Source organism: Solea solea, chromosome 10, assembly GCF_958295425.1.
Source record: "Solea solea chromosome 10, fSolSol10.1, whole genome shotgun sequence".
Taxonomy (NCBI): domain Eukaryota; kingdom Metazoa; phylum Chordata; class Actinopteri; order Pleuronectiformes; family Soleidae; genus Solea; species Solea solea.
The window spans coordinates 21,931,440-21,959,230 of NC_081143.1; the positions used below are offsets into that span (position 1 = coordinate 21,931,440).

Consider the following 27,791-nt stretch of genomic DNA (forward strand, 5'->3'; position numbering starts at 1 on the left):
ATGGCAACGCACCTTACCACTTTACGGCTAGACGACACACGCTCATTCTTGACGTAAACCTTCGCAAAGCGTTACGTCAACGAAATCGACTGCTCAGGTGGGTTGTAGTTATGTAACGTGCGCAGGTAAACTACACATCCAAGATATTTCATTCAACAGTTCCTGAAAAGTAATTCAGTCAGTATTAATGAATTATTTATAGCCCCAGCAGCCACATATATCTGCTGTTTAACTTAACTGTGTGTATTTTCTTTGATGTTAGCTAGCTAACGTTAAAAGAAATAAGGAAGAATTATAATAAGCCTTAAGCTAATATTACATTTTGCCCTTCATTAAATTAACGTTTTATCTGTTCTTTAGGAAGAGGAAATGGCGAAAGAGAAAGAGAAAACTGGTAAATAGATCATCTATAGCTTTGCAAATTTAACAAATTCAATTTCACAATTCAATTTGGCACAAGTGTACTTTGAGTGATAGTCAGCTGCAATGATTCCCCATCAAAGTCTTTTTTCTGTTTTAAGACGGCTTAGCTCCACCCCAGACTCGGTTGCTCCAGTCAAAGAAGAGGGAATGTCCAAGTGAAGAAATTCCCCAGACTGACGGTGTTCAGGCTTATCTCCATCGACAGGTAGTTTATATGACTGAAATCAAATAACCCACATCACTCACTGTATCAAGGAAATATGATTGACAAGCCATTTTCTGGCAGGATACAAAAGAAAATACTACAAAAGTGGTTGCCATGCCACTGCAGTGTCCCCAGTCACCTATACGGGAATGTCCCCTGATGTCTAATAAACAGGATCAGGTAGAAGTACAGTCTTGTATCACCAAACAAAATGAATCAACAGAAGAAAAACATACAGAAGAAACAAGTAAGTCCTTAAAACATGTGACAATTAAAGATTTTGAGGAACAAGACGTCCCTACTGCCACTTGGGTGAGTATTGCTTCCGACCTAGAGGGCTGCAGAGTGCATACTGATAATGAGACCAGCAAGAGTGGAATGAAGAAGGAATCACCTCAGGAAGAAGATATCAGATCACCATTCCAAACATGCACTAATCAACTTAAAGTCCTCTTGCCAGTATCTGAAGAGGGCGATGGATCCTCTACAATGACTTTGGTGGAGCAACTGGGTGTAACAGAAGACTCGCAGTGTAATATGGAGAGAAACTATGAAACCAAAGAAGAGCCATGCAACACCTACGTGGCTGATGGCAAGGAAATCACAAAGGAGACAGCAGCGGGGTTACCAGCCAGAAAAAAGCGAAGGATGGGCATGTGTGGTTTGACAGAGAAGGAACGGAGTCATTTCTTACAAACACGAAAGCTTTTAATTGGGCAGAGTGGAGCAGAGAGCGTAGAAAAGGAGATTTCTAAAAACATCTCAGATGATGTGGCTCAGGAAGAGTTCACATCTTCAGTCTTCATTCCTCCCTCGACTTCACCCATTTCAAAAGACTGTGTCACAGAGCAGGGTGTGGCAGAGATCAACTCTCAGTCCAGTCACAGTGGAAATAATGACAGGTAAGAATCCTACTGTGAGGAATCTAGAGCTGAAACAATTCATCGATTAATAATCGATTACTAAATTAATTCACAACTATTTTGATAATCGATTAATCAGTTTGAAGCTTATTTCATGAATGAAACAAGATTTCTGATCGTTTAAACTTCTTAAATGTGAATATTTTGTTCATTTATTTGCTCTGGTTAACAAAGAAATCATTAAAAGTGAATCATTTTGGTTTGTGGACAAAACAAGACATTTGAGAACATCATTATTTCCAGGTTTGACGAACACCGATCAACATTTTTTAATGTTAATGGGGCAGCTTGTTGACCACTCAAAGTGCTTTACACGTCAGGTTTTATTGGAAATTATAAAAAATAAGGTGATTGATAATTTGTTCCTTGCAAACCTCTCTTAGCCCATGGTAAGTCATCATCTGTACTCATTACTTTGTTAACAATGTATGTTTAAATTTAATTGTAATTATTGAAAAAAGAAAAATACACTATATTACAATATTTATTTTTTTGCCCATAACATTGTTTTTATACACAGGGCAGAGACTGAAGTCCACAACACTGTGACAACCTCAGATGGAAGCAGTGATGTGTGTTACCCAGGCTCAGAGGGAAAGAGCTGTGAGGCTGAAGGAGGTACCAAGCCTGGTCCAGAACAACCCGATGAGGCAAAGTCAGAGTCACCTGCTCAGGACGAAGTGGTGGAGAATCTGGTGAATCGAGATCAACTGGAAATCTGGCAAAGTACAACTGAGAGTATGACCAAAACACCTGAGAAACAGAGGAAAGACGAAGAAGAGAAGTTCACAAATGCAGACTGTAGCGCTGCCATCAGTTTTTACACTAATCCAACTCAAAATGAGGAATCTGGGAAGATGGAGGACAGTGAGAGTGTCTCTCTGTTGGTGCACAGAGTGAACCAAACACGAGATGAGTCGGAGGAAAAGGATGAAACAGAAGCACAGGGAACTTCTTTCACAGTCACCCATGCAGGTGGGGTTAACGGTGGCTCTGTTGAGCTATGTGAAGCTGCAGTGACTCCTACTGGCACCGAAAGGAAAGACATTGTGAGTGGCAGCATCTGAGCCTTATATCAAATGTATATACAATACATATTAATTGATCTCAACTGTAACCTGTACGCTTTAAGCCTCACCTTTTCTGATTCAGATGAGCAGAAGCTGAGTATCTTTGAGTTTTGACCTACTGATGACACAAATCAAGTAGTTTGGTAGTTTCACAGAAAATGTTGATTTATTTTTTGTTGACCACAGTGTTGTCCCGAAGAGGCACCCAGGCGACCGACTGTAAACACGGTGCACACTGAGAAGAGAGACACCTCTGACCTGTTTGGATCTGGATGCTTAGATGACGTGTCGGACTCACAGCTCAACACAATTATTCTAACGTGAGGAAGCTGTAAATAAGCCTTTAATCTCAGAAACAGAACTTCTAACTTGCATACACTGAATTCAGATAAACATTTGTTTAACATTTGAGGACAACTTGTGGCATAGAACATCATTGTTGTTGTTCTTCTTAAAATATTGACTAAAACTATGAAAAATATGGAATTTTGTTCTTATGCATTCATCTCTTTTTACTCTGCTCCATCCAGTGAGGAGGACGTAATGGAGAGTAAGAAAACCCCTGACTCTGCAGACTTCAAAGATGCTACAGACCTGATCTGTGGGCTAATCCGAGAACTCTCCTCTCTAAAGTGGGTGGCTGAATCTTTTCCTTTTCCATTTTATGTATATGTTGTGTCTTTGCTTCCAATTCCTGCTCTTCTCTATTCTCAGTTGAACCTTTGACTTTGAACACCATTGGTTAGTTTTATCCTCTTAATGGCCATCTCTGTGCTCTAATTGGCTGGTGTGTGCAATCAGCTCTTTCAACTGTAGACTACTCGGCACCTCTGGCAAGGCCTCTAAAGGAACATTGCACCCTGTCAGGCTTATTGCCCTGCAAGTTATATTAACACAGTTACAAATTTAAAGAATGTCACGTCAGGTTAAAATACCATAACGATGAATCTTCTGTACCTCTAAATATTAATATGGGGAAACAATTCATGGTGTATTCTTCTTTTAATAATTGACTTTTGAGGATTTTGTTTCATTTTGGATTGTAGCTTCCCTCTCTGTCACTTAGTTATCCTCCACTTGCTACGTTCAGATTACCAACTACGTTGTTCCAATCGGATTCCCTACAAATCAGATTTGACGGGTCACATTCATTACTGCGATCGTCTTGCATCTAAACGTGACTGCTTTTTCAAACTGCACGCCAACAACATCAGAAAACGTTATAGTTGTGAGACCACTTGGTATTAAGATGTACTAAGATGTACCATCGCATCATGCAACAAAACATCACAGTTTTGGCAGGAAGACACACTTTTCATACACATTTCAGACATATGTAACCCACCAGCTGTATTCATAAAATGAAGATGGTGGATAAGCTGTCCCGTGCCCTGTGATGCCAAAACAGTCGGGCACAGGAAAAAAATATACAGCATTCTACCAGATGCCAAAGATCGTCAGAGACGCACTCAAAGGAAACACAGAACACAGGGCAATGGGAATCCACAGGCAACAGAGTACCCTTATGTAATGATCACTTCATATCTGGTACAGAATCCAGGGCTTACTAAATTTGACAGGGGATTAGCTCAAATGGTAGCGAGGGATCGATGCCTGCATCCTTCAAAGAAACTTTAAATCGGGCTTATAACCGGTGCTTTTTCAATCGAGCAAGGCGGCACCCAATTCCTCATTTCTCCCCAGGCACAGATAAGTGCTACCCACTGCTCCTGCACCCGACTGCTTGTGTGTGTTCACTATTGGTGTGTAAAAGGGATGCGTGAAATGTAGAGGTCAAATTCACTATCACTTATTAGTGTGTGTGTGTAAAAAAATGACTAACTCTAAAAATAGTATAGTTCAGCACTTAGTTTAGTGTATTAACTGATATTGTTCTCTTTTGACATCTAGTCACAAGGTCATGGCCACACACAGGGAGCTGGAGAACCTACGACGTGGCAATAAAACTTCAAGAAGCTCTTTAGGCTGAGAATTTCAACAAGGTACACAAACTTAGCCTTACCCCCTACAGTTCATGGGTTATAAAGGAACGAGTGTCCTGACGCAGACCTTAAATATTTCGCTATCATTCTATTTTCATTTATCACTGACAGCTGTAATGTTTAGTTTAATGCATTCAGTGTTCTGGTTCTCCCCAAATAAAGCCTGCCATTGTTCAAGTCAGTAACCTGAGTATTTTTACATGAATGTTGTACGATGTTAGGGATTTTGTCCAGAGGCAGAGCTACCTTCATGGTCGGTTTAAATGTTGCCATAGATATTTAAAATAATGGAGACATAAATGAAAAGGGATACAAACACAGAATGTTTAGTCACATCAGACATGTATAACTTTCTTTTGACAGACAAACATATTCACAGAAATTTGACAAATCGAAAAGAGCTGAAACGGCTTTTTTTCTTTGAAAAGCCACATGCACAATATTCAAAATAAAATAGCATGCCTCAAACAGGCATGTACAGTACGCACACCTCAGAACAAGAACTCACATTAAAAATTTAAAATGCTGACATACATGGTCACATGATGTGTACACGTGGTAGTGAAGTTATTACTGATGACTGTAGGTTTTTATAAAGTTATGATTTAGTGTTGAAATCCTTCAATGCATCGACAGGAATTATACTGGACATCACATGGCCACGTTTTAAAAACAGACATGCATACATTTTCTTATGAGATGTGGGATTTGTTTTTTTTCCTCTTTTCTCCTCCCAAACAAAATATCTGGCAGTCGTTCTCTGAAATTCCTCAATCTCCTCGGGCTCAAAATCCAACAACTCCAAACAGAGGCAGTCAAAGTATACTGCATCAACAAAAAGGGACCAGCTGCAAATCAAACCACAACCAGCATTACAGAGGGCCTCACAGCAACACGTGCCAAAGCATGCAAAAGAAAACCAAACCAAGACACACACGCAAAAACAGAACACACACACACACACACACACTCTAGTGCCACTAAAGGAAAACATCACTTAAAATGGTTCTGCCCTCTGTGCAGTGTCTTATTGTTACCCGCCACCTGTTGGCTCAGCGTCTGGACTTGGCGTACACGGAGCTGTACGCGCTGTCCACCTTTGGACAGAAGCGCTTGGTGTGAACTTTGGCCCCCGTGGCTCCACAGAGAGGACACACGTATTGTCGCAGATAGGGACACAAGACATCTCCAGCCTGGTTCTTCAGCCAGTGGGATCCGTACACCAACTCAGACTCTCCGTTGTGCTTGCAGAAGCTGCAGAACATGCGCTCAGGAGGAAGCGCTGGTAACCCCGGGGGCTCCGGTGGTTTGAAACGACTCGTCTTGATGCGGTCTTTGGGGGCCCGGGAGCCCGTGGCTTTAGGCCCTTGTTTATAATCCACATCTGTTGAATCAGCACGACTGAAGTTAGGTGCGAGCCTCATACCATCGGGCAGGCGCTGAGGAGCAAAGAAGCCAGGATGTAGTGACTCATGGAGGAGAGCCCGGGAGCCCGCGGCTTCATGCCCTTGTTTATAATCCACACCTGTTGAATCAGCACGACTGAAGTTCGGCGCGAACCTCAAACCACCAGACAGGCGCCGAGGAGCAGAGGAGCCAGGAGGTGGTGATTCATGGAGGAGACCGGTCGCACACTCCGCTCCCACAACACTTTGGTCAACTGCGTCAAGGCGCACAGACACCTCAGTCTTAAACACATCATCCGTGTTTGAGTGCAGGGCAGAGGGTGCTGGTGTTGAGGGTTCAGGTGCGTTGTTCCCAGACATGATCTCTCTGATGATGTCGGATAGTCCCATGTAGTCTCTCCAGGGCTGGAAACTTTTGCTGTCCGATTCCATGGCGCGCGGCAGGTGATGAAGAAGATCCCAAACCATGCCGTTCACTCTAGCTCTTTCTTTTCCGTCTTGTCTACGAGTCTCACCCTCAGCAAGGCAGTCGAGCTGTTGTAATAACGGCGTAAAGGACGGCAGACAGACGGCGCCGGGTGCGCGTAACAACGCTTTGATTGGTAATTAAGTACAAATGGTGACTGACGACGGACACCCTCCTCAGTGCGCCTGCAGCCAATCACAGGAGTCAATTACGTTTAACCTCCGCGTGCACAGCTACCGCTTGTTCAAAGTTGTCGCCACCTAATTATTGTATCCAACTGTTTAAAACATTACTTTAAAAGCAGGTAAGTGTTCAAATATTGACAGCGTCCAGCACAACAATACACTAAAGAGACATGAGAAGTGCACACACATCACTTAGTCACGTGCTACACAATCAAAACACTCTACACCAAAGCACCGCAGAGATCAACGCCAAAGAATAAAAACAGAAATTGCTTCACCAACTGTCAATTCGGTAACCTTTGATGTTTCTCCACCAAAGGTATGTGGAATTAGATTTGTGTCAATATTTTCAAACAAAACTTTTCAGGAAGTTAAAAAAAAACATTATTTTAAGCACCTCACTCAAGTGGAAGTACTAAAGTATTCCACATTTTTTTGTACTCAAGTATTGCAAGCAGTTTATTTTATAATTTACTACTCAAGTACTGAAAGTAGAAGTATTGAGTTATGTAGTTATTAAAGACAGCCGTCAAAAGTTTGAATATCATATTGTTTATACACTTAACAAAAATATGAACGCAACACCAGTGGAGTAGATCAGGTTGTTGATTGTGGCATGTGGAATGTTGGTCCACTCCTCTTCAATGGATATTGGCAGGAACTGGAACACGCTGTCGTATACGCCGATCCAGAGCACCCCTAACATGCTTAATGGGTGACATGTCCGGTGAGTATGCTGGCCGTGCAAGAACTCGGATGTTTTCAGCTTCCAGGAATTGAGCACAGATCCTTGCAACATGGGGCCGTGCATTATCATGCTGCAACATGAGGTGATGGTCGTGGATGAATAGCACAACAATGGGCCTCAGGATCTCGTCACGGTATCTCTGTGCATTCAAAATGCCATCAATAAAATGCACCTGTGTTCATTGTCCATACCATTACCCCATCGCCACCATGGGCCACTCGAGCCATAACGTTGCCATCAGCAAACCACTCACCCACACACGCTGTCTGCCATCTGCCCTGAACAGTGAAAACCGGGATTCATGCGTAAAGTGAACACCTCCAACGCGCCAGACGCCATTGATTGTGAGCATTTGCCCACTCAAGTCAGTTACGACGTCAAACTGCAGTCGGGTCGAAACCCCGATGAGGACTACAAGCATGCAGATGAGCTTCCCTGAGACGGTTTCTGACAGTCTGTGCAGAAATTCTTTGGTTATGCAAACTGATTGTTGCAGCAGCAGTCCGGGTAGCTGGTCGCCGACATTCTTGGAGGTGAACATGCTGGATGGGGAGGTCCTGGGCTGATGTGTTTACACGAGGTCTGCGGTTGTGAGGCCGGTTGGAAGTATTGCCAAATTTTCCGAAACACCTTTGAAGACAGCTTATGGTAGAGAAATGAACATTCCAAGCATTCAAATTGCACGCTCCCTCAAAACTTGCGACACCTGTGCCATTGTGCCGTCCACTTACTACTTGTGGGCAAAATGTTAGATACTTTTTCAGTACTTCTGTGCAGCAGATGTTTCTCACCTGTGTGCAATGATTCGCAGTTACATCAGAAGGGACAGCGAGAACGTTATGCACAAAGTTCCGTTTCATAGATTCAAGTTTTTTATTTGTTATTTCCTCGTAGAGCCAAATTAAATTACTTTTCTCACAGTAAGAAAACAAATCTGATAATGAAATTAGAATAATGAAAAAGCCTTTTTACAGTAATATATAGGTACCATCAGCCCAAAGCTCACACACACACACACACACATACACACAGCTGTTGGGGTGGGGGAAGAGGAGAGCAGCAGGAGAGACAAGTGTCTCGTCACCGTTCAGGATTCTAAAAGCATAGAGAAAATACACAAAAATAAATTTCAAAAATAATTACCTGTGAAACATCCTGCTGCAGCCTTGTAGTGGAGGAGGTTCAGTTGTTTCTGTTTCTTGTGACTCTGGATCAAAATGTAAGGAGCTGCGACGAGGCTGCTCAACGCTATAACCTTAGCCGCGAGCTGCCAGCGCTGTTTTTAGGATTGTGGAGTAGGAATGCTCTCAGTAGCTGACCAATCACATGACAGAAACTGCTCGGCTGAGCAGAGGCAGACTGAGGGGAGAAGTAGACAGGCTCTTTCTGCAGAAACTAGGAGGACCTCTAAAACTCACATTTTTAGTCCACTCTACCCCACCTTTAAAAACCACCGCATTTTGATTCAATAGTCCTTAGGGCGTGCGTGTGTGTATGCACTAAAATTTTAACTTCACTTAACTTATTATTACTACTATTACTCTTTTGCCCTTGTTTTTACTGTTGTAATGCAGCACTGTTTTTCACTGCTGTACACAAAAAGGTAAGAAAACGGTGACTACATAGTATAAAATATTGTATCCTGCAGTCAGTCATAGTTAGCCACTGAGAGCAGAAGGCACATGTATTTGTAGTGAAATAGCAAAACAGCAACACAAAATCAATTTCACTGTAATCAAATTAAGTCCAACTCAGAATGGAAAACAATAATAATGCAGTGGAGTAAAAATATATTTAGCCTTTATTTTAAATAGAGAAAATAAGGTACAATATGATTTTTTAAACAGATTAACATGATATTAAAATGACCAGTCCAATTGTGAAGCCAGTGGTGGGTCCTCTATCCCTTCTGTACTGCTGTGCCATGTCTCTGACTGCTTATCAACCTTTCTGGATCTAAGGGAGAAAAGGAGAGCCAGAGGTGGTGTTTGTGTGTTTGTGTGTGTGTGTGTGTGTGTGTGTGTGTGTGTATGTGTGTATGTGTGTGTATATATATATATATATATATATATATATATATATATATATATATATATATATATATATATATATATATATATATATATACATATACACACACACACATACATACACAAACTTCTAAACAAACCCTCAAATTAGTTTGAGTCTTGACTGACCTGCAGCTGTGTGAGAGATTGAGGGCAGCATAGAGCTCAGGAGTGCTAGGAGTTGGAAGTCCAACTCTCCCCTCTTGTAATACAGAAAGCATAGCTGACCCTGACCCTGAGGACGATGGAGTAATGGGAAGACAGCTAGATATGCTGCTGGGGCCCAAACCTGTGAAATCTAGAGTCAGATGCACGATGCTTGTAAGGTTTTTGTAGTGCAAACATTTCACTGCATTAAAACATTGACTTCTTACCATTTCACCCTTTATTTACATGAGTACTTACTCAGAGTACTCTCTCTTCTCTTGCTGCTTGGCACTCCTTTGCCAAACAGAGGTGAGTCACACAAATACTTCTGCTTCATGAGATGGGCCCTCTGCTGCTCAAAATCACAGCGCTGTAGACAATAAAATACCATTCACTTAATATGTATCCTTATACATTAGAGGTACATTATGTAGGAAATATATTTAGTCATAGAATGACCATGTGTCAGCAGAGATTATGGAAAAGTGAAGACTAAAAAGGCCTCGCTACCCCTCTCAAAAACATCTCAACAAGGAGAGATGCAAAATGTGGAGATGCATTTGTTGCTAGGAGACCAGTGATAGCAGCCAGGCATTTGAAATCTACGGCAGAGTATTAGGGCCACATTGAGAAAAAACAAATTCACAGACTTTCGAGAATAAAGTCTTACATTTTACAAGATTAAAGTCGTAAATTTACTAGATTAAAGTCGTAAATTTACAAGAATAAAGTCGTAAATTTACGACTTTAATGTCATAATATTGTCGGGAATAAAGTTGTAATATTCTATCCTGTTGTTTTAGAGGAGGACAGTTTTTATGGGGGCTGTGGAGCATTTCGTGGAATTGTACTTTAGAATAGGTTTCACAAACCTTTTGGCACATCAGCATCACATTGTCATAAGTATCAGGGCTATGCAAGAAGATGCAAGAAAATGCATCTTTTCCACAGAAAATCACTGCTTTTGTGGAGGGGTAAATAGCTAGAACTGATCGACTGCAGGGTTATCAGTGGATGCATCACACGGCCATTCATAGCGGTTTTATTTCTCATAAATTAAGACTTTATTCTCACATAATGTGAATTTTTTTCTCAATGTGGCCCTTATACTCGTAAAAAAAAGATGACGGAGTGAAGGACAGGTAAGCAATTGATTTTCAGCCAACATTAACCCACTCTCTCATTCTATTGTTGCAACATGAGATAATTCTCCACTGCTGTGACTCTTCTGGGAGCAGATCAAATTTCAATTTCCGCCTGTTGCCAACACACAAAAATGTACATGGTGATGTGCTTGAACACCGTGGAAATGCAGCTCCTTGTTACTTCAGACACTGTCTCAAGTCTAGGAGGAGGTGGCAACAACGTCCAATAATTTGAATCTGGAGTCCAGCATTTGTTTTAAATGCCAACTGCCACAGTTTGACATATTTTGCAAATAACCTCAAGGATCAGTCTGTGATTAATCACTGCACACAGTTCCACTCACAACAGCTGTTACAATCCCCAGCCTGACCTCTGATGTAATCCTTCCTCAACCTGCCACTATATTTTCTTATCAGCAGGGACCTCCAAGTCTGTGACAAAATAATCCAAGCAGTCTTCGACAGCAGCCTCTGCTTCACCGCGTTCTCACCTCACGGCTCAGTCGGATGGCAGCATCTGTGAAGGACTGCCTCTCCCTTTCAAAGGTTCTCCTCTGATGATTTAACTCTGCCCACCGCATCTGAAGACGTTCCCACTCTTCCAAAAAGTATGAATCAGCCAGTTCAGATGGGACAGGTGAGGCAATGCTCCCCTACAGACAGGAACCAGAAGATCAACTAACATGCATGCAGGCAAGTGTGTTGGTGCACAACAATGAATTATACCTGCAGCAGTTGCTGTTGTAATCTGACAAGCTGTTGACTCTCTCTTAGCTCAGTCTCTAGCTGAGCCAAGAGTTTATCATGGTCAGTACCAACACCAGTGTGACCTACATTCAAGAGGAACCACATATTGACTTAAATCACTTGGACTTGAATATATCAATCATTGGCTTTGGCAGAAAGATCGGGGTGGGGTTACCATCAGACATGAGGTCTCCCAGTCTCCTTTGCAACGTCCTCCAACTCTGAACCACTCCTCCTGTCACATGGTCACCAAGCACCATCTCAGCTTCATACAAGGATTTGTCGTCATTTGGTGCCTCATCCTGCTTATCCACAGAGTCCGAAAGGGTCTGTTATATGAAATTTAACATGCTTTCAGATAAGGTTTGCTGTGATTTGATGCAATATGTTTGGACTTGATTCAAGTTCTTGTGAAAACTGTTTTCTGTTTTTCTGAGCATTTTAGAAACTTCATACAGTCATGTATTTATGAGTGAACTTTGAGAGAAACTTAAACATCTAGATGTGAACTTGTGAAAATTTAAACCTCTAAGCCAGGGCTTTTAAACTCCATTGGGGCCACAGAGCATCTAATCTGGCCAGTAGGGGCCAGTCAAGAGAAAAAACTATTTATTTGGGGTTGCCAAGATGAGCTCAAAATGATATCACAATATTCCATGATGATATCGCAATAGATAGATATTTCTAAGAATTTCAAAACAAAAGTATCCATGGAACGCTATTCACAATAAAAATGTATTTATGATGCTAAATTAGTAAAAAAAAAAAAAGTTATAAAGTCTCTTCTTTTCCTTACCTGTTCCATGTTGACTCGTAGTGCATGAAGCAAAGTGGTGAGGCTGTGACGCAGCTTCATCGCCTCTCTGAGCTCTGCTTCTCTGCGCTCCAGCATCACACGTAGTGCTGCTTCTTCACGTCTGCAAGGATGGGAAAGCAAGCGGAGATGATCGGAAATGGATAGAGAGGAAAGCAAAGATCAGATTTTGCACAACAATTACATCCAAATTACTTTGCAGCAGACTTGATTGACTTGACGGGCTGCTCTCTTTTGCCTCGGCCTGCAGGTGGACAGTTCAGCACCTCTATGGCTGGGCAGAAAAATGCAGGATGGTAGATTTGAGTGGAGTCTGACTATAAATAAACAAACTGCTGTATTGTCTATTGTGTGGATGAGTGCGTCTCACAGGCTCCTTTCTCCTTGTGTCTGACTGTGAACTGAGACAGTCGCTCCTTCAGTCTGTTGCTGTGTTGCTCTCGACGCCTCAGCTCTGCCTGCAGCTGGTTACCACGCAGCTGCAGATGGTTGCACTAGCAAGCAGACAGAATATGAGTTTGTGTGTGTGTGCGCATGGGGAGTGTTATTATTATAAAAAGGTGGTCAGGTACTCATGTATTCTTTTATTACTTTGTTTCGCTCACACCTCAGCATGTCCTGGAGTCTGGCCACGTGCTCGTCCATCTCTTGCAGTTGCTCCTACAAAATCAGTAAAAAAAAAAAAAAAATCCTCATCCTATAAATTAGCAGCATTAGTCACTTGTCTTCTCACTGACCACTGCATTAGGTACACAGGACAATTAATAAAGTGTCAGGAGATGCACCCAGTGTAGCCAAGGTAGCCAACCAGTCAAGGTTTGACAGTGTCCTTTCTTTCATTTCAAATAATTCTGGTCATTCTCCGCTGATCTGTAGCATCAACAAGGTATCTTCACTCAGAGAAGTGATGCTCAATGGATGTTTTAAACCCTACAGATAATTGTTTGTTGACATCCAAGAAAACCAGCAGTTTCTGAAATACTAAGACAATAACCCCATTCTGAAGCTTTGTCGTCTTGACCACGTCTGCAAGAGTAAATGCATTAAGTGGCTGCCATGCCATTGGCTAAACAGACATTTTGTCAACACGGCAGTTGAACAGGTGGCCAGTGAGTGTTTACCCACTTTTGAACTCACTCTGAGTAAGTCTTCCTGCTCCCTGTGCTCCTCCCGGTCAGCCCACCAGGAGGCACTGTGAGAGACCTCATTCAGAGGATTGGGGCTGGGATCCCTGAGCCGAGAGGAGTCTGTAGGAAAGGAGAGAAGCAGAAACAAACAATAAAAAGAAATGGTCATAGAGTGAAGTGCCAGATGTGACTAAAAAAGGATGCTTTTATTTCCAGTATCAATGTCTGCAGGGTTTTGTGCAGTTTAGTTTAATTGGTATGTACCTGAATACTCCTGGTGTCTCCCAACTCTACTCAGGCCAAACCTAGAAGCCATCTGGATGCAGTTGGGACAAAGGGATATAGTTTACCGAGCTTCTTTTCTGTGCTAATGTTTTGCTTCAATAATTAAAATGGCAAACCTCACTCACCATTAGTAACAAAGGATCAGTTCACAGGGATGTTTGTACGACCTTATCTTCCCTTCCTCAGACAGGTTCTTCCTCTTTCACTGCCAGGTGATGGCACTTCCACTAATTACCACAGACAACAGCTTAGAAGATGGAAGCATCACATGGTTTGAAATGGTACAGTTGATCTGCTTCCAACCAAACTAAGGGGTTTTCGATTATAATTATATTGGGTTGTTTCATAACAAAACATATGCATGATGGGAGGGGCAGACCTAATAATCCCCAAAGAGAGTTAAGGGGATTTTATTTTTAGATCAGCATACAAAAAACACTTCTGTGGTGTGTAAAACCACATCCAATTTCAAAAGAAGAAATTAAGCAAGCTCAAAACAAATTGTAGTTTCTTTAAACTAATATATTAGTTTAATTTAAAGACACTAATGGGAGTAATGTGTTATATGACACATCAGTGAAGTGACACAGGCTCCTTTGACAGGCATACAATTCATACTATGTTCACATTGAGACATAAAGCGATGTTGTTTGCATATTCTTCTTGTGAGTCGGCTAATCATCCATAACTGATGGCTTTTAAGTCAAGGGACAAGAAATATTCATGTATTCTCTTCCACTTAAGCTATGTTCCCACATTGTGACTTCCAGAGTCAAGTGGGAGCCCCAAACTGCTATCTATCATCACTTAAAAGCCCATTGTAGATCAACAAACCACATTAATTAAGCCATTTCATGTTTAGAGGTCAACCAGTTAACATTTATTGTAGCAGTGTTGTCTAAGATCTCTGTTGTATTACAGTTTGTTTGTTTTTCAGACTTACAGAGAGAAACATTTCACACTCAATTTACATCTACATTCACTTTAGATTTTAATCTGAAACCAGTCAGCACATTCGTATTTCTCTGGAAGTCAAAGAACCCAGAGAGGCACAGTGTGGAAGATTTTGGTGAATACATTTCCATTTGGCAGAAATGGAATATAAAAAAAACACACCATTTTGAGTTTTGAAGATAACTTCAGGCTACCATAGGTTCTACTACATGCTTGAGTAGGAAGAGTGAGGTGAGTGATAATCAGCTGCAACATGCAATTTCACAAAAGACGTTAAATCCTACACACTGTAGCTTTTAAAAGAAAAAGAAACTTGACATTGTTAATTTCAACAAAAGGACTGATATTTAAAAAGCACATACCACATTCAATGTGTTCAAAAGTAATTTAATCAAACAAGGCTGCCCACAGTAGCAATGTTAAGAAAAAGGAATTACCAACAGTAGTAACAATTTTGGTTGATTGGAGCAAGATTTCAGCTTGGAAATAAGTTAATGCAACAAGTCACTGCAGCACGATCCATTAAATACAAATATGCGAACCGGTTTATCAGTCCAAATAGTGTGAGGCCTTGACGTGTTCTATTATTATTTTCTTAAATTAAAAGACATGAACAGAGAAGCAACCTTTGACAAGCTGTTCAGTATGTACAGAGGGGCGGGGTGAATGGTTAATCAACAATCACATGCCCTGCACTGAAAGGATTAAAAGTCTGCTCAATGTTGTTGTACCTCAGAATAGTAGTAACAGCTTTACATTCAACACAAATATAAGAGTAGCATAAAACACCCATAATTTTTAGCTCAGTAGTGATCAGTACATTAGTTGGCCACATGCACAGTGTTTTTGTTTTGTGAAGATAAGATACTGTCCCCAATTCAAGTGAATGAAAAATTGCACTCCACTGTGTGTGTGTGTGTGTATATATATATTCTGCACTTGGTTTAATAAGTGTTAATTAATTATTTGCCTGTACCACACAGAATACAGGAGGAAGTTATACTTTCAGTGGTCTGTCACATGGACTGCCTTGCAGTAAATGGAGACTGGACGTGTTAAGCACTAGGTAAACCAAGACCAGCTTAATCATTAGTCAGGCTAGTGTCAATACCAACGTGTAGAGTTTGGCCCTGCTTTAATGTAACAGATGCGAGTTATGATACCATTAGTTCTGGCAAACACAATGGACCCCGCCCCCAACCCTCAAACCCCCCCCCCCCCCCCCCCGTCCATCCCTCTGTCCCCGTCATCCATCATTCCCATGTTGTATCATCCCAAGAAGAGCTGGTGGATCCACAGAAACACGTAGAAGCGCAGAAAGCCTTCATAGGTTTCTTTCTGTGGAGGACAGTGAAAGACGGTTCATACACTAGTAAAAACAACAAATTGTGAAACGGTCTGTCTCACTGACAGGAAAACACCATTGTGGCTAAAACCATTAAAATTTTGTTAAAGGAATACTTCACTGATTTGCATTTAGCTTTGTATTACTAGAATAAGGGTAGTATTTGTGAAAAGCTTCCCAAACTCAGTTTCCCCTGAGTTATAATATATCTTCATCTTCATTCTTTTCTTTGTTCCGTGCCCACCAGTGACACTTGGTCCTGTTAGCGTTAGCAAAGATGGCGGACACTGTTTACGACTCAGGGGAAACTGAGGTTGGGAAGCACAATTTTTCAAAAATAATACCCCTATTCTAGTAATACAAAGCTAAATCTGTGAAGTATTCCTTTAACAATCTACATAGAGGAATTTTATTATTTATCAAAAATAATATTCAACAAATATCTCCTATTTAGTAAAGTAATTATTTAATTCATTGGTTTTGCACAGCTGTAATTAATACATAATTTGATTTCATTTAAATTGCATCTGAAACAATTATACAATTGTTTGATTAACAAAAAGGTGTGTTATTATATCTAATAATTTGTTATTTTGTTTTTTACCCTGTCTGACTTTACAGTTGTGTCTACTGTTGATGCGTGTGTGTGTGTGTCTGTGCAAAAGACAGACAGAGAGAATCAAAGCAGTTCTCCCACAGCTGTAAGATAAAATGAAATTTGAACTATTACATGTGGCAATCAGTGTTTGCATTGTAGTGGTGGCTACAAACGATATAGGTGTGAGAATACCAAGGGCGTAGGTTTGGTTAGAAGACTGGTGGGGATGCTTTAGGTATAGCTTTCTCCCGTCTCCTCCTTCACTCGATATTTCTGTGTGATGCATTCAGCGATGCTCGTAAAAATCCGCTCGCTCACTGTCGCTCTCCTCTCACAGCATTCCCACACACGGGCCCCGTCTCTAATATTGGTAGGGACAATCTGGCCTTCTCCAAATATTGGTGGGGACATGTCCCCACCCTCCATATGCAAACCTACACCCTTGGAAAACAATATAATACTGCATCAAGTCAGAGGACATGAGCTGAGGTGGCAGCCTTTCATGCATCCAGGGACAGGTTGCATTTAAGTGAGCCTAAACCGCCTAAGGATGTGGACACATTGGATGTGTTCAGACCCGATTGGATCTCTTAGGGCGAATGGTAAGGCTTTATCCACACTGAAACAGTTAACTTTATTGTCTTTTTCATGCTTGAAAAGTTTTCCAAAAACACAGTGTTGTCTCCGAGAAAATGTCTTCATACACATGTAAAAAACTGTCACAGAAATATACCAAAAATGGAGAGGAAGATGTAGAGCATGCAAAACGATGCTGGCCCCAACACAAGGTCTGAACGGGGTCTCAGAAACCTTGGTGGCCTTTGGGGTTCTATAGTGCCTCCCTGATTTAAGGTGTTTTAAGGTATTCTAAACTGAATGTGAAGGTGTAGTTACAGTCGTCCCTAGTATTATTAATACTACAGCTTATCTCCCCAGCTGGTCCCTCCACGATAAAAAGGCAGGCCTACCTCAGAACAGGGAGCAGGACTTCGGTGGTCTAAAGGGATTATCACTGGAGGGAACCCCCATCAGGAGAGGGTCCTTGGAGGCATTCTGCAGACAGAAGTTTCTCAGCTCAGCAGCAGCCTGCGACACCTGCAGAGCCAGACATGATGGCAGTGTGTGTGTATGTCACAGATAAGATTGTGATTGTGAGATTTTCATTTGGGTCACTAATAAGAAATTTGCAGCTTTTTACATCACATTTCAACAATTTAACAATGTGGGATATAGCCTATGATGACAAAAAAAACTTTTTAAATCCACAATAAAAGTTACAGATATGGGAGTAAAAATAGTCAAATAAATATATATATATATATATATATATATATATATATATATATATATATATATATATATATATATATATATATATATATTATCAGTTATATTATGCATATATTTTATTTGGTGAAGTAGGAGGCAATGGTTTGTTTATATTCAAAAAATAGGTCCATATATAAAATGTTTGGGAGAATTTACAGTCAATGAGAAATCAGGACTAAATTATTTAAAACATTTAAATTAGCAAATCACAGAGGCTGCCATTTGATTCTTCACGTTTTGCCTGTCATGTTGGAAAAAGTTAATATCCTTACAATAGAATAATAAGTAGTTACAGTTGTGATGGTGACTTGTGGTTATGAGGTGCCTTGCAAAGTGGCTCAAGCTTTAAATAATATTAACATTTTGACACATTTAGCTCCAAACAATGTTTAAGAAAGTGTTGTGAATTTTTTTAAAAACTTTTTACATTTACAACAATATTTGTTAACTTGTGCATATATTAAATAGTTAGATCTAAATGTTAAATTTTACACCTAAATGTTAAATATTAAATCTATAAATAAATATATAAACTCAAAGTCTGACAATATCAAGCTTTTATGTTGGTGCTTCCGGTAACCGGATGTGTGAATTTGCATATTAGCTACCATTTATATTTAAATGTAACATTTAGATTTAAATATATTATTTATATTTAACATATAGGTTTAGCATTTATATTTGACATATAGATTTAGCATTTATATTTAACATTTAATATTTAGATTTAATATTTAACATTTGGGTGTAACATTTAATATTTAGATTTCATATCTATGTGTAACATTTAATATTTAAATGTAATATTTAACATTTAGGTGTCAACTATTTAATGCATGTATAAGTTAACAAATATTGGGGCAAATGAGGAAAACGTTAGCGTTAAAATACACTTTTTTAAACATTGTTTGAAGCTAAATGTGGCAAAATGTCGATGGTATTTTCAGCTTGAGCCACTTGACGTCAAACTGTTACATGGACTAAAACTGACACTTGTGTTTTGTTTTGGGGTTTTTTTTGCATAAAATTTGCAAGCAGCTGTGCAACGCATGCATCCGCGTTGTCTCGTATTCACAGTTAAATGCTGCTCACCTGTGTCTTTCACATAACTGACACTACAGACGAAGTGGAACTTTGACAAACACGAGTGACACTTCTGTGGGTTCGCACGCACTTTACAGCGGCTGCGACTTCCCAAAACAGACGGCGACGGCGACAACACGGAACAAACTTGTTCCAACTGGTATCTGCGCTTTACCCAGCCCGGGAGCCACTGTGTGCCCTTAGTGTAACTTTGTACAACACTTGTCCTTCCCCCCGAGAAACAAAACTGCCAAAACTCTGTCGTGACAACAAGAGTTTTTCAATCTCCGCCATTCAACGCCTTGCTGTCTTCCGTGTTTGTGTGTCAATGTTGAGGGGCTCGTACCTTGATTCTCCGGATACTGGCCTCTAACCGGAGCTGCTTCACGGCCCTCTGAGCGATAATTAAGTTGTTGCTGGCGTTGTTGTTGGACATGATGATGGCTGATAGGATTTTAGGACTGTTTAAGACAACCGCGCAGGACCGAGCGAAAATAATTAAGTCCCCAACTGCACTAAAACCAAACCCTAAACCCGAGGGGAAACAGTGGTCACCAAGTGGCCCGCCCCCTCTGCGTCACCCAGCCATTCTATTGGGCCCTGAGCTTGTCAATTGAAACGTGTACCAGACGACACGCCCCCTCGTACACGCTGATCATTATTATGAGTTTCCTAGAGAGCAGAACAGGAAGTTAAATTGTGACCTTCAACAGAGCACTCACTGCCTCAGTAGAACAGAATAGAATAGCATAGAATAGAATTTGGCCCTTCTCCTCTGACCTCTGTCATCAACAGGAAAACAGATGCTCACTGGATATTTGCCTTTATTTTGACCATTATCCATACACTCAGATCAGCCCACCTGGAACCAGCAACAATGCCACATTCTAAGTTTAATTAAATCAACATTTTTATATATTTTTGTACTCCTGCTCAGGTGTATGTGTACCTAATATAGTGACTAGTTACTGTATATGTAGTTTTTTTTTTGTCGGTCGTTAGTTCTACATTAGATGACTCTGGTAGTGGTCTTATTGCCTTTGTAGCAAGAAGACCCGGGTTCGAGACCTGGTTGGAACAAGGGCCTTTCTGCATGGAGTTTGCATGTTCTCCCCGTGTGTGCGTGGGTTTTCTACGGATTCATCCGGCTTCCTCTCACAGTCCAAAAACATGCAGGTGTGAATGTGAGAGTGGATGGTTGTTTGTCTCTATATGCGGTCCTGTGATGGACTGGCGAACTGTCCAGGGTGTACCCGGCACATTGCCCTATGTGATAATGGATGGATGGATAGATGGCTCTGTATCTTCTCTCTAACATGGGAGTGGGTTGTGTCCAATTGGTTTTCTTTAGCAGTCATCTTGATGTATAGTTAATTTAAATTAAGTGTGGTGTTATAGGCATCAGGCGAGAAAGCACTCACAGTGGTGAGTGACAATGACATAATTTGATTGAGAAATGATTACAGGGTGTGAACATCTTTATGTTATTAAAATATTAAATTGGTCATTTATCATTGTTATAAGCCACATATCATATGAGAGAGAGAGAAATACATGTACATCATAAACTAGAGAAATCAATCAGTGAGTGCAAACTTCCACCAAAGTTTCCCACCGTGTCAATGCTCTCCTGAAACTGCATCTGTACCTGAAGCACCACCCTATAATTTCTTCCTCATGCCTGACATACATCCTCAAACAATAAAGTCTAAATTCATCATTTACATTCTGACTGACTGAGAACCTTCATACACATTTTTCTTATGTTCATATTCCCTGAAGATGAAACTACAATTTGACAGTTAGTCAGGAAAGACAAACATTTCAGCTCAACGTCACACCACTTTGTCCAGTTTCTACGAATTCCTGCGACATAATTGTTGCGACAATACACCAAATCAATCACTCAATTTCAGTTTTTTCAGAAGAAAACTCAGGAGATTAAGATGAATCCTCGGGATACAGTTTACACAAAAAAAACCTCAATTCAAATTGAGTTAAAAAGAACTTTATTTGTTCCTAAAGGAGCAATTTAGAAGCACACGGAGCAAAAAACCCAGCAGAAGAAAAGTGTTGGCACCTTAATTTGAATGTTTTTTTCACTAATACACATAATGTGTTTAGACTTAATCATTCACAGTAAGATAATTTTTAATCAAAGTAAAACATTTGCTATTTATGCATAAGTAAAATAATTCTATTACAAAATATCAGCTCACTCAGACGATTTGTCCCCTGTAGATAAAGCAGAAAAAAAGTGTATGGTCATTCATTCTGTATCTATCCATGCGATGACACATCATTGCTGAGACCTGTGTATGAATCAAACTCACAAGCGATTGGTCCAATGGTGATGGGTTGCAGAGGAGACGAGCTGGAAACAGAGCGCTGTGTCCTACTTCTGCAGTACTGTGTAGAAGATGGGGATAACATACCAGCAAAACCAGTATTAAAGGTACATTATATGGGGTATTTATTGTATGAAGTCATAAAATGACCATTATATGTCATCAAAGAGGAAACATGCTAAATTGAAATACTGGCTTGACAGAAAACAATGGTACATCACATACAACCTATGTAAGGTGACAGTGATAACTGGCTGTTGATGAAGTGAAGTGTGTGACTTACTGGGGCACAGCGGGAGTTACTCTGGTCACACAGACTGAGGCTGCAGTGAAGATAAACATGTCGGTATTCACCCTGGGTCAGGAACAACAGGGTAGAGAAACGAGCCTGGTGGGATGACCCATTCTCAACCACCATCACCAGCCGCTGGTCAGTGGGACACCTGGCAATGAGGACAGAGCAAGTCATCAGGGCTATTGTACATCACCATAACCTTGTCCATTATCATCCACATAGAATCTGCCAAAGATGAGGGGGGAGGGAGGGGGGGCATTTACTTGTTCCGGATGAGAAAGTATTTTGTGGAATTGTTGGGGTTTGATGAGTGAGTGGCGAAGCAGTCCTCCAGAACCACTGCAAAGCTTCGATCGTCCACAGAGACGCCCACGTACAGAGGTGAGCCCACCGGAAGAGAGATGAGACCTGCTGGATAAGGCTCACTGAAGTTGGAGTTGCGGAACAGAGACATGGAGCTTCTGACTTTGGCACCAGTGCCTGAGAGGCCAACTCCTGCCCTGTCAGGTAAATATGACGTAAAGACGATTAGCCGCAACACAAACACATTCTGTTCACTGTGGATTATCTAAGGCCTCTTCACGTCTATCCTTGCAGAGTTTCTGGTTCCTGTGCTGCTCTGGTTCATCACTGTGTATTTTAAACCATAATTAGAGGATACATGGAGGGACTGACATGGCAGTGATGTAGTGTTCAGAGAGTCCAACAACATTAATAGTGAACAACATAAGTAACTTTCCAAATTGTTATTTTTTTACATTTGTAAATGTGAGTAATGTTATATTAAAAAAAGGCTACTTACTGCAGGAAGGGTCTGATAGCCACATTCATACTGGTATCTGTTTCCAGGGGATATGTACAGGAGACTGGAAGTCTCACAGATTGGGCAAAGGATCCGTTTGATGGGTACATAAACAAATTGTTGGAGTAGATAACATGTGTGCGGTTGGTCTGAAAGACAGGGGCCCAAATTATTAGTTAGTTGAGGGCTTATAACAGTTTGAGTATTGGCATTTAGTTGGTTTATGGGCTACAACAATTGCGTAGCCTTAAGACCCACTATGATGAAAATTTAAAATGAAATGCTTGTCACTCTCCACCGCCCAATTCTTTTTTTCCCCTTTTTTCTTTATGCATTATAAGCTCCACCTCAACGCAGACCTGAACAACCAGTTAGGTAGCTAGCATTCAAAACATAAAGTCAATGGCTCCATTTGGATGAAAGTTAGTGATATTCAAGGTAATATGGAGAAGAAAGGATGTAGCCAGACAACTGAGGGTGAGGGGTTAGGGTAAGTCTAGGATTAGCCATACAACGGAAAAGAGTGGAACAACACAACATGTCTGTGTAAATTCTCTTTCCTCCAAGTCATAGTTATCCAAAAGTCACTGAATCGTTAGTAACTGGGCTTTCTTGAAGATGTTTCACCTCTCATTCAGGAGACTTCTTCAGGTCTCTAAGCTGGTGGTGAAACCTTTCAAGACTGAAGCTGCTTTTGGATGAGAGGTGAGATGTCTTCAAGGAATGTCATATTGTCATGTTGCTATTGATTCAATGACTTTTGAACAACACCACATGTTTTATACACAATCACGCTTACAGAAAGAATGAGGTAATTAAGTCCATACCCTCATTGTGTTTCCACAGGCACCTGCCCGAGCCTCCACTTCATACCAAACTACATTATCACGCACTCTGACCCAGGAACAGTTACGGACTGCCAGATTTCCAGAGAGTGGGTCCAAACCAATGGATGTGGTGGCAGCCATATTCAGTCCGATTTGGATTTTATCAGCGCCACAAATAAGCTGTTCATTTGTGGCTGGAGGCCGTTCTACTAAAAAAAAATAAATAAATAAATAAAGACACCAATTAAAAGTGTGCACAAAAAAGATAAATACTAAATGATACAGAGATATTTTTTTTAAAAAGACGTAAACGTACATTCACAAACAACACTTGCATCTTCACTGTGACCACAGTTGTGGACCCCAAACCCTCGATGTCTGCAGTGTGTTATGGACGGTTCCCTTCCTGAACAACTGACATCGTCCAGCCAGATGGGTCCAGTGCCTTGTCCAAAGGCTGCGCTCTGCAGTGCTGAACGAGCCCTGCCACAGTCCAGCTGTCTGCACACCACGTTAGCATCGTTCAGGTCCCAGTAATCATCACACACTGTCCCCCACTGTCCATTATAGAAGAGCTCCACTCTGCCAGAGCAGCGGTTGTCAGAGTTGACCAGCCTCACTGGTGTAGCAGCTTCAACACATGCAGCATGATACAGTTGATTAGGCACACAAGTGAAAGACAGCGCTCAACAGGACAAGTATTCTGTCCTCATGTTTGGAATGAGACTACGTGTGTCCTTTTAAAGTGACAAATACTATTGACAGTCAGTAAGACAGTGAGACATCACTGACTTTTGCTGTGTAAATCAAATTTACCTTCACAGACCACACCAGCGTCCTCTCTGTGATTACAGTCGTGAGATCCAATCCCTCGGTGGGGGCACTCTGTGAGCTTTGTCTCGTTGCCTGTGCATCTGACATCGTCCAACCAGATAGGTCCTTGTCCCTGTCCAAAACGTGCATTTGTTGGTGCTGACAGGACCCTGCCACATCCCAGCTGTCTACAAACCACCTGAGCATCCACCAGGTCCCAGATATCATCACACACTGTCCCCCACTGTCCACGCAGGAAGATCTCTACTCTGCCAGAGCAGGAGCTGTTTCTTCCGTTCACCAGGCGGACCTGTCCCTCAGCTGTTGTGATGTTGTTCACTGTTGTTGCCGGTGTATGGACACTTGTTGTGTTTCCACTTGTCTGGGTGCTGAACTGAGTGAGTGATGCTGGTTCAGACGTGGTTGAAGAAATGTCAATTCTGCTCACCTCTGTTATCAAAAGAAAGTCAGACTGCATTGACACTGTGCCAGAGAATCTTTTTTGCTTACATTGTTACTTGGATTTATGAAAAAGACAATAGAATGTTGTTTACTAGACAACAAAACAAATGTAAAGTTGAGGGAAAAATGAATGTGTTCATAAAATTCAAACATACCTGTACAGTAGGCATAATTGCATGAGACTGGTTTCACAAGTTTGTAAACGTAGTAGTTTCTGTAGCAGAGCTTGACATGGATGAAGGTCGGTGAACTACAGTATGAACACATAGATCCAACTTCACGGTTTACAATTTCACCGGGCGTTGTGGGATGAGCTTCTTTCATCCACATTGGAGCAGCAGTTCCACATCCATGGTGTCCACATGTCTGGGGAATTTGAGCACTGTTTGAACTCAGAAAGAAGCGATACCAGCCTTGCCAGTTAACATCTCGATCACAGCGGTTGCCGCTATTTGCATTTGTTGAGCGCCACTCGTCGTGCAGTGCAGTGTAGTTCTGACAAGGGTCAGCACAGCGGGCAGTCCCATTATTGCTGATGCAGTCCATGCCGAAAGGGCAAACGGTGTTTCCACATCTAAACTGGACAGATTGGGAAGAGAGGCGAGATCTGGAGGCGGGGGAAGGTACCAGGCAGTCGAAAGAGCCTAGTGTGTTATGGCAAACTTGATCTGGTGCACATGGTGACTCTGGGAGTGAGCACTCATCGATGTCTACACAGCCACTGTCGGATGACCAGTGATATCCTTGGCTACAGCACGATGAGTCACTGCAGCGTGTCACATCGTAGCAGGTGAGACCATCACCTACAAAGCCATCTTTACAGACACAAGAGGGGAACTGATGGGCAAAGGTGTCTCCTCTGTCTCCTGACTCCAGGCACATGGCTTCATCATGACACGCATCACAGCCGGTGACTTCTAGCCCTGAGAAGTACAAAGATGGTTCTGTTTTGACCCATGATATGATTTCATATTTTGGTTTTACATCATAAATAACAAAGTATAACAATTTTTTGCAAACATATAACTGACAGAAAACAAATCATACACATCTACACAGATTTATTTCACACAACACAAGCATCCACACACTTGTTTCCTTGGTGGAGGTCTGTTCCTCCTTGGTCTGATCCACTGGAACATAGGTGCCTCCATTTGTGTTGGTTCTGAACTGAGTGGCCACAGATCTGCTCACCTCTGTTATCAAAAGAAAATCAGACTGCATTGATTCTATCAGAGAATTTTATTTCTTAAATTGTTTCTTGAATTTATGAAAAAACGACAACAGTATGTTCACGAGACAACCAATCTTAAATGTAAGGTTGAGGGGGAATTCGATGTGTTCATAAAATGTAAACATACCTGTACAGTAGGCATAACTGCATGAGACTGGCTTCACAAGTTTGTAAACGTAGTAGTTTCCAGAGCAGCGCTTGACATGGATGAAGGTCGGCGAACGGCCGCAGTCTACACAGTGAGTTCCAACTTCACGGTTTACAATTTCACCGGGCGTTGTGGGATGAGCTTCTTTCATCCACATTGGAGCAGCAGTTCCACATCCATAGTGTACACATGTCTGGGGAATTTGAGCGCTGTTTGACCCCAGAAAGAAGCGATACCAGCCTTGCCAGTTAACATCTCGATCACAGCGGTTGTCGGGTTCTCTATAACTTGTTGAGCGCCACTCGTCGTGCAGTGCAGTGTAGTTCTGACAAGGGTCAGCACAGCGGGCAGTCCCATTATTGCTGATGCAGTCCATGCCGAAAGGGCAAACGGTGTTTCCACATCTAAACTGGACAGATTGGGAAGAGAGGCGAGATCTGGAGGCGGGGGAAGGTACCAGGCAGTCGAAAGAGCCTAGTGTGTTATGGCAAACTTGATCTGGTGCACATGGTGACTCTGGGAGTGAGCACTCATCGATGTCTACACAGCCACTGTCGGATGACCAGTGATATCCTTGGCTACAGCACGATGAGTCACTGCAGCGTGTCACATCGTAGCAGGTGAGACCATCACCTACAAAGCCATCTTTACAGACACAAGAGGGGAACTGATGGGCAAAGGTGTCTCCTCTGTCTCCTGACTCCAGGCACATGGCTTCATCATGACACACATCACAGCCGGTGACTTCTATCCCTGTGAAGTACAAAGATGGTTTGGTTTTGACCCATGATATATGAGATATATGAAACTGAATGATTTTTTTTGCCAAGTGAGAAACAGTGATGGCCTCACAGTACAACTGAGCCAACTATCTGGAGGCAGGATATCAGCTGGGAATGCATGGACATGCATAGATTTACAATTGCTGTCAAAAATTCAGTTATTAAGAGAGAATTCTGAGAATTTGCAAATACAGTAAATATACATATATAGAGATATAATATGTAGATATATATACAGTAAATTGTCCGGACTGCTGGATATTTTTATGCATGCGAAGTTGTTGCTCTGAGTGATATCTGGTACAAGTGTGTGAAAGTCATTTCTTACATTAAAGAATTACACAAATCAGTAACATGTGCAATTAAAGGTGAGTGTGATTTTGTATTTGAATACCACAAGAACAGTACAATAAATGCCTGGAATAAGCGTTTAAGATTTTGCATCGAAATAAAATGTCATCTAAAATTGAAGAGTCACATTATGAATGTGTAGGATAACGTTCAATCCTCGATGACACAATGTCAGATTGCTTACCTGTGGTGGTTCCTGTGAGAAACTGCAGAATAAAAAGCAAAAGCAAACTCCCGGGCCTTCCCATTTTCGACCACGTCCAAGACAAAAACCTACTGAAAACAACACAAAACAAATATGAAGATCATCAAATTATGATGATGAAGCAATGTCTTTCTTTGCCAGTCTTACCTTGGATAGAGTGCGGGAGGTGAGTGAGAGCATGAGAATTTATAGGCCCGTTTCCTTGTGTAGAACAATAAGACGCTAAAGCGGGTCTTTAGTAGCACTGTATCAACATGACCTCAAAAGAGTTAATAATTAATCATTAATGACAGGAAGGGATCAAATGCAAACATAACTGGCACCCAAACAAAGGCCGGCGACAATATATTTTATTGGATCTTCAATCATTCTTCTGTCAGAATTGAAAAGGCTATGGTGAACATAAGTTTTCATAAGTTTGTATGCATTTCTGTGCAAATAACCAAAGTGAG

The 27,791-nt window shown here is 41.3% G+C and overlaps 5 protein-coding genes across 7 annotated transcripts; 1 reads left to right on the forward strand and 4 right to left on the reverse strand.

Moving 5' to 3' along the window:
* Positions 1–4,787, forward strand: LOC131466836 (uncharacterized). The gene is made up of 8 exons (XM_058640352.1): positions 1–97; positions 361–394; positions 522–628; positions 710–1,530; positions 2,072–2,600; positions 2,808–2,941; positions 3,152–3,253; positions 4,533–4,787. The coding sequence occupies exons 2-8, from the start codon at positions 370–372 to the stop codon at positions 4,609–4,611; spliced, it is 1,797 nt and encodes a 598-aa protein (XP_058496335.1). The 5' UTR covers positions 1–97; positions 361–369; the 3' UTR covers positions 4,612–4,787.
* Positions 4,788–4,858: 71 nt separating this feature from the next.
* Positions 4,859–7,015, reverse strand: nanos3 (nanos homolog 3). The gene has a single exon (XM_058640353.1). It carries the CDS (start codon positions 6,496–6,498, stop codon positions 5,677–5,679), a length of 822 nt encoding a protein of 273 aa, XP_058496336.1. The 5' UTR covers positions 6,499–7,015; the 3' UTR covers positions 4,859–5,676.
* Positions 7,016–9,212: 2,197 nt separating this feature from the next.
* si:ch211-286b5.4 (afadin- and alpha-actinin-binding protein) lies at positions 9,213–15,923 on the reverse strand. Of its 3 annotated transcripts, XM_058641175.1 has the most exons (13): positions 13,889–15,923; positions 13,743–13,794; positions 13,489–13,598; positions 12,943–13,011; positions 12,722–12,845; positions 12,547–12,625; positions 12,334–12,454; positions 11,713–11,866; positions 11,517–11,620; positions 11,282–11,443; positions 9,904–10,015; positions 9,628–9,796; positions 9,213–9,385 (listed from the first exon to the last, which is right to left on the reverse strand). In XM_058641175.1, the coding sequence occupies exons 1-13, from the start codon at positions 13,889–13,891 to the stop codon at positions 9,289–9,291; spliced, it is 1,356 nt and encodes a 451-aa protein (XP_058497158.1). In that variant the 5' UTR covers positions 13,892–15,923; the 3' UTR covers positions 9,213–9,288. The 3 variants fall into 3 exon arrangements, 1 of the variants encoding a protein (XP_058497158.1); XR_009241491.1 differs by having other exon boundaries at positions 9,628–10,015; positions 13,477–13,598; XR_009241492.1 differs by having other exon boundaries at positions 9,628–10,015; positions 13,477–13,598; positions 13,743–15,923.
* Positions 15,924–17,628: 1,705 nt separating this feature from the next.
* On the reverse strand, positions 17,629–19,635 carry si:ch211-286b5.5 (uncharacterized protein LOC100003596 homolog). Its single transcript, XM_058641176.1, has 2 exons — positions 19,419–19,635; positions 17,629–17,755 (listed from the first exon to the last, which is right to left on the reverse strand). The coding sequence occupies exons 1-2, from the start codon at positions 19,506–19,508 to the stop codon at positions 17,630–17,632; spliced, it is 216 nt and encodes a 71-aa protein (XP_058497159.1). The 5' UTR covers positions 19,509–19,635; the 3' UTR covers position 17,629.
* Positions 19,636–21,064: 1,429 nt separating this feature from the next.
* On the reverse strand, positions 21,065–27,507 carry LOC131467510 (deleted in malignant brain tumors 1 protein-like). Its single transcript, XM_058641473.1, has 13 exons — positions 27,487–27,507; positions 27,319–27,410; positions 25,981–26,754; positions 25,711–25,815; positions 24,775–25,542; positions 24,161–24,607; positions 23,661–23,975; positions 23,345–23,553; positions 22,518–22,666; positions 21,979–22,215; positions 21,704–21,863; positions 21,406–21,481; positions 21,065–21,307 (listed from the first exon to the last, which is right to left on the reverse strand). The coding sequence occupies exons 2-13, from the start codon at positions 27,380–27,382 to the stop codon at positions 21,288–21,290; spliced, it is 3,324 nt and encodes a 1,107-aa protein (XP_058497456.1). The 5' UTR covers positions 27,383–27,410; positions 27,487–27,507; the 3' UTR covers positions 21,065–21,287.
* Positions 27,508–27,791: the final 284 nt, after the last annotated feature.

Excerpts from the sequence above, each read along its gene's own strand:
- LOC131466836 (XM_058640352.1), top strand. The coding sequence starts at position 370 with ATGGCGAAAGAGAAAGAGAAAACTG. Across the intron at positions 629-709 it reads AGGCTTATCTCCATCGACAG|GATACAAAAGAAAATACTAC; the intron begins GTAGTTTATATG and ends ATTTTCTGGCAG. Across the intron at positions 2,601-2,807 it reads GCACCGAAAGGAAAGACATT|TGTTGTCCCGAAGAGGCACC; the intron begins GTGAGTGGCAGC and ends TGTTGACCACAG.
- nanos3 (XM_058640353.1), bottom strand. The coding sequence starts at position 6,498 with ATGGTTTGGGATCTTCTTCATCACCTGCCGCGCGCCATGGAATCGGAC.
- si:ch211-286b5.4 (XM_058641175.1), bottom strand. Across the intron at positions 12,455-12,546 it reads TCAATCAAGTCTGCTGCAAA|ACGTGAAGAAGCAGCACTAC; the intron begins GTAATTTGGATG and ends CCATCCTTGCAG. Across the intron at positions 10,016-11,281 it reads CCATCCGACTGAGCCGTGAG|CGCTGTGATTTTGAGCAGCA; the intron begins GTGAGAACGCGG and ends TATTGTCTACAG.
- si:ch211-286b5.5 (XM_058641176.1), bottom strand. The coding sequence starts at position 19,508 with ATGTCCAACAACAACGCCAGCAACAACTTAATTATCGCTCAGAGGGCC. Across the intron at positions 17,756-19,418 it reads CCAGTATCCGGAGAATCAAG|GTGTCGCAGGCTGCTGCTGA; the intron begins GTACGAGCCCCT and ends CTGGCTCTGCAG.
- LOC131467510 (XM_058641473.1), bottom strand. The coding sequence starts at position 27,382 with ATGGGAAGGCCCGGGAGTTTGCTTTTGCTTTTTATTCTGCAGTTTCTC. Across the intron at positions 25,816-25,980 it reads CAGTTATGCCTACTGTACAG|AGGTGAGCAGATCTGTGGCC; the intron begins GTATGTTTACAT and ends TTTTGATAACAG. Across the intron at positions 22,667-23,344 it reads CCTGTGGAAACACAATGAGG|ACCAACCGCACACATGTTAT; the intron begins GTATGGACTTAA and ends CCTGTCTTTCAG.